The sequence below is a fragment of the Oryzias melastigma genome, linkage group LG17, assembly GCF_002922805.2.
Source record: "Oryzias melastigma strain HK-1 linkage group LG17, ASM292280v2, whole genome shotgun sequence".
In the NCBI taxonomy this organism is placed as follows: domain Eukaryota; kingdom Metazoa; phylum Chordata; class Actinopteri; order Beloniformes; family Adrianichthyidae; genus Oryzias; species Oryzias melastigma.
In genome coordinates, this window is record NC_050528.1 from 9,372,146 (window position 1) to 9,377,415 (window position 5,270).

At 39.7% G+C, this 5,270-nt stretch overlaps 1 protein-coding gene across 1 annotated transcript; it reads left to right on the forward strand.

Moving 5' to 3' along the window:
- Window positions 1–1,757: 1,757 nt before the first annotated feature.
- glula (glutamate-ammonia ligase (glutamine synthase) a) lies at window positions 1,758–5,010 on the forward strand. Its single transcript, XM_024273553.1, has 7 exons — window positions 1,758–1,910; window positions 2,452–2,636; window positions 2,713–2,874; window positions 3,847–3,993; window positions 4,069–4,196; window positions 4,290–4,489; window positions 4,560–5,010. Exons 2-7 carry the CDS (start codon window positions 2,471–2,473, stop codon window positions 4,870–4,872), a joined length of 1,116 nt encoding a protein of 371 aa, XP_024129321.1. The 5' UTR covers window positions 1,758–1,910; window positions 2,452–2,470; the 3' UTR covers window positions 4,873–5,010.
- The last annotated feature ends 260 nt before the right edge of the window (window positions 5,011–5,270 follow it).

The following is a 5,270-nucleotide window of genomic DNA, read 5'->3' on the forward strand; positions in this document are numbered from 1 at the left end:
ATTACTTTTAAACAACAAAAACTTTTCATTTTTGATGCATTTCAGTTTCGAAATTGCTTCGAAACTGTGGAAATCTCTTAACTCCTTCATGCTGTATATCGAAAACTTGCAACATAACATTAAATCCTGGACTCCACTTAATTAACTGGAAAAACCCCACAGAAGAACATCTTTTTTCCCATAATTCAAAATAAATTCAGGGATTAAAATTATAACTTTTCTATAATTATCCTGATTATGATATTACAAAATATTGTTTTTCCTATCAGATCCTGCAACTGTTTGTAAGAATGGTCACAGGAAAATCTAACAGCAGTTTCCATGATACCATGCTCTGTGGTTTTCTGTCCACTAGGTGGTACCGTACAACTACATGAAGAGGAAAAACAAAAGCACTGAACAACAGATAATCATTTTAAACAAATTCCCTCCCCCTCTCAAACACAAATCTGGACATATTGTTAAAAAGAACAAGACATGGAAGAATGTTTGCTGAGGAATGTGCTTCAGAAATTCCATAAATGATAAAACCACAAGATATAATACAGCACAGCTCCAGGCTATGTTAGTGTAAATTTGACTGACCTGGTGTTTGTTGAATTGGTAAAATTGGTTTGGGCAGACTAATTGCATAACATAGAGAGGGCACACTGACATCATTTTTTTTTTTTTTTTTGCCCTTCTTTTATTCGTTTGAATTCTCTGAGTTGTCCTGTGACCATTGGCCAGTGTGTATGTACATAACTTGTTATACTAATGGATGGTAACCTAAAAGCTGAAATGCTATGTACTGGAGTGGACATGTTTTTCAAGGAATAAAAAGGCTGAGGACAATTTCATTGTTTATCGATACGAAAGCAGGTAAACAAGATTTAAATCATTTAATGACCATTTTATGGGTTTCGACAATTATTAATCTGAATGGTTTATATAAGATAAAGTCTATTAGGATTTTTCAGGTCAGGACTTCCTTTAACACTTAACAGTACAAAAACACATGTGGGACTTTGCCTTTTTTATTTAGTTATTTCTTCCTTTTAAAAATATAAATATAAAATTGTAAATTTAAAAAAAATGTACATAGGTTCAGTTATTTAAAACATGTTTTGATGTTTGTTGTAAATTTAAGGCCTATAACTGGTTCATGAAAACAACCTCATAAAATGTGTGTAGTTGTTAAACTTGCTAACCCTTTTGGGTTCACAGGGTCCACCTTAACATAATGGGTTAGGATCATTGAGGAAATGATGTAAATAATGTTTTATTTCCAAAAAAACTCTAAATGTATTCAACACCAAGATTGAAATTAAAGAAATTGATCAGGTAAAATAAATACCACCCCCAGAAATTGAGCTTGAATCAGGAGACAGTTTGGTACATCATGTACCAATGATTGAATTTGTATTGCTGTGATGTTTTCATTTATGTGACAACTTAATATAGCTTTCATATGTGAACATACCTTTCTGAAACCCTCTAGATTAAAATTGTTTTAAGAAATTCATCAATAAAATCAATTATTTAAGCTATTTTGTCATTTAATTTGAGTTGCACATGTATGTACCTAAATATGAATATGAATTACTTTGTAGAAATAGCTGGTGTTTTATGATAATAAAAATTATATATATTATTTAATTTGTAAACCGTCGTTTTGGCGTCCAATTGAAGTCCAAGAAAAGTCCGATTAATATGAAGATTTGGAAATAAAGCGCGATAGGTTTGCCATACTAGGCTTGGCAAACAGGCGACCAATCAAAGACGAGCCGTCCCAGTTCCTGTTCTTATAAATGAGCTGGCGCTGGAGAGTCGATACCGGAGAATGAGAGAAACACTAGCGAACCAACTTAGAACCAAACATTGGACCTGGCTGTCCTTTAGTTTTTACATAGATTTTCTCGTGTTTCCAGGTAACTTTTCTTCTTTCCTTCTATGTTTAATTCATCCGACGGGATTCAAACGTATCGTTACTTTTCGCTCGTGCCCTAACTCTTTATTGTTAGATTCAATCGAACATTTTTATGGTTAAACTTTCGTTTTTTGAGTCGCCGGTTCTGGAATTACTCGGGTTTTTGTTCGGATGTTGTCGCTTTTTAGGGTTTAAGAAAGGATGCCGCGTTGTTGCTCTCGTCGGCGTTCACGATTACGACGGTCTTTGAATGCAACGTGTAGGTTTTGGAGATGCAAGTTCTTTGTCGCCTCTCTGTACTTTTTGTTTTTATGGCAAGCCAAGAGGGTCGAAATTAGCGTTGTTTTTTTGTTATAATTCGTTAGAGGACAAACTGATAATTATCTTTCCCTCACATCCGTTTAGGATTTATTTTCACCCCCTCCACATTTGTACAGGCGATAACAATGGTGGTGTTTTTGCGGCACCTCGAGCTCTGTTATGCAACATGTGATCCATTGGACAACATGTCTCCAACCTCATCTCTCCTCTGACTCTCTCAGGTGTGTTATAACAATTAAGATGGCTGTGTCTGCCAGTGCCAGCTTGAGTAAAGCTGTCAAACAGCAGTACATGGAGCTACCTCAGGGGGGGAAGGTCCAAGCCATGTACATTTGGATTGATGGGACCGGTGAGGGGCTCCGCTGCAAAACCAGGACTTTGGATTCTGAGCCCAAAAGTGTTGAAGGTAAGCAGCAGCAGCCTCATCCTGAAGGTGTAGGCTGCTTGATGGAGCTCTAACCTCTCCGTGTGTGGCTTTACAGATCTGCCTGAGTGGAACTTTGATGGCTCCAGTACCTACCAGGCTGAGGGATCCAACAGTGACATGTATCTTATTCCTGCGGCTATGTTTCGTGACCCATTTCGTAAAGACCCCAACAAGCTGGTCCTGTGTGAAGTCCTGAAATACAACCGAAAACCTGCCGGTAATCAACATATTCAAAAATAAAATAGTTCTTTACAGCTTTTATCGCCTGTGCATTAGTGCTGCCACAACGATTATTTTAATAGTCAACTAATAACCGATTTATTTATTTTTTTTGATTAGTCGACTAATCGGGTCATGCGCAAACTGGATGTAAAGCACACATCTAAACCATCATTAGCTTTAAACTTACTAAAAACTATATAAATATCATTACTTGCAATAATCCTAGTTTGAATGCTGTAAGTTGAATTTGGCCACTGAAGATGCTGAAATTGCTGAAGCTAATAGTTGAAAACACTGAAGCTGACAGCCAGCCAAAATATTAGTTAAATGCCAAATTAGCCTAAAAAACGGAAAAGCCTAAGTTAGCCAAAATGGCTGGCATGCACCTGAAATATTAGCTAAACTTAAAAATAGCCTAAAAAAAGCCTAAATTAGCCAAAATAGCTAGCACGTAGCTGAATTACTAGCTAAACTCCGAAAAAGCCTAAATTAGCCTAAATGGCTAGCATGTTGTTGAAATATTAGCTAAACTCCAAATTAGCCTTAAAAACAAAAAAAGCCAAAATTGACCAATATAGCTAGCATGCACCTGAAATATTAGCTAAACTTAAAAATAGCCTAAATTAGCCAAAATAGCTAGCACGTAGCTGAATTACTAGCTAAACTCCGAAAAAGCCTAAATTAGCCTAAATGGCTAGCATGTTGTTGAAATATTAGCCGGAAAAACCTTTATAAATGCCACAATAGTCTAAAATGCTAGCATAACGCCATTATAACTTTCAACTTTACTACACTCTGACTCCATATAGTATAAAATAGCGACTAATAAATTAGTCTTTAACTATTTGAATAGTCGATTAAGCGCGGCAGCCCTACTGTGCATTTATTTTATGAGCTTGAAATGTCATTCCTTGAAAGTGAGCTACAGAGTAGTGGCACTGACTTTGAATTTCGCTCCTTGCTACAGAAAGCAACCTCCGAATCACCTGCAAAAAGGTGATGGACATGGTGACAGACCAGCATCCGTGGTTCGGCATGGAGCAGGAGTACACCATCCTGGGCACAGACGGGCATCCATTTGGCTGGCCATCAAATGGCTTCCCCGGACCACAAGGTGAGCGGCTGATGATTTGTGTGTTGTTCTTCTTGGTGCATTGGTAGGGTCGTTTAACACTTTGCACCATTGAAGGTCCATACTACTGTGGCGTGGGAGCTGACAAAGCCTATGGCAGAGATATTGTAGAGGCCCATTATAGAGCATGTCTGTATGCTGGAGTCAACATTTGTGGCACAAATGCAGAAGTGATGCCAGCTCAGGTAAAAAGAAAACCTGTCTGAAAGGATTGAGTTTGACCTTCCTGGTTGTCAGAGTCCCTTGTGAACCATTTTGTGTGTTCTTTTTTTGTCTAGTGGGAGTTCCAGGTGGGACCTTGCGAGGGAATCGACATGGGTGATCATCTGTGGGTGGCTCGCTTCATCCTGCACCGCGTGTGTGAAGATTTTGGCGTCGTCGCCTCTTTTGACCCCAAACCCATCCCAGGAAACTGGAATGGTGCAGGCTGCCACACAAACGTCAGCACAAAGGAGATGAGGGAAGATGGCGGACTAAAGTGAGTCGCGTGAGCATTTGGGTTTTACTTCTTGTAGTGTCACATTTCTGACGAGCACATCTGCTTTCAGAGCGATTGAAGATGCCATCGAGAAGCTTGGGAAGAGACACCGCTATCACATCCGAGCCTACGACCCCAAAGGGGGCCTTGACAACGCACGCCGTCTCACCGGTCATCACGAGACCTCAAACATCCACGAATTCTCCGCCGGCGTGGCTAACCGCGGCGCAAGCATCCGCATCCCAAGAAGCGTCGGTCAGGAGAAGAAGGGCTACTTCGAAGACCGCCGCCCTTCGGCCAACTGTGACCCGTACGGCGTGACCGAAGCCCTGATTCGCACCTGTTTGCTGAGCGAGGAGGGTGACGAACCAACAGAATACTAAATTCATAACATAGAAACTGATCTCCACTGCCTTCCCGACTTTACCTTCTTCTTTAAATGGTACGGTTCCTTCTCCTGCCTCTCCTTCACTGAGATAATTCTAACTCACACCTTAATGCTGTGGCTATTCAAAAAAAAACAGACACAATAATGAGATTTTTGGTAGCTATGAACTGGTTTTATCAGGGTATTTGTTTAGGAGGGATTGGGCTTTTTTGTAACAAGTTTGTAGCTCGTGTCATATCATTTCCTCTTTGTCCGTGTGTGACTAAAACGAACAAGAAGCACAAGGACACAACAAAGTAGAGCTGCTAAGGCGGGACAACATGTATAACTTAAATCTGACAAGCTTGTGTACTGTTGTGTTGTCCTGACGTTTCATCCATTGAGTCGTCAATG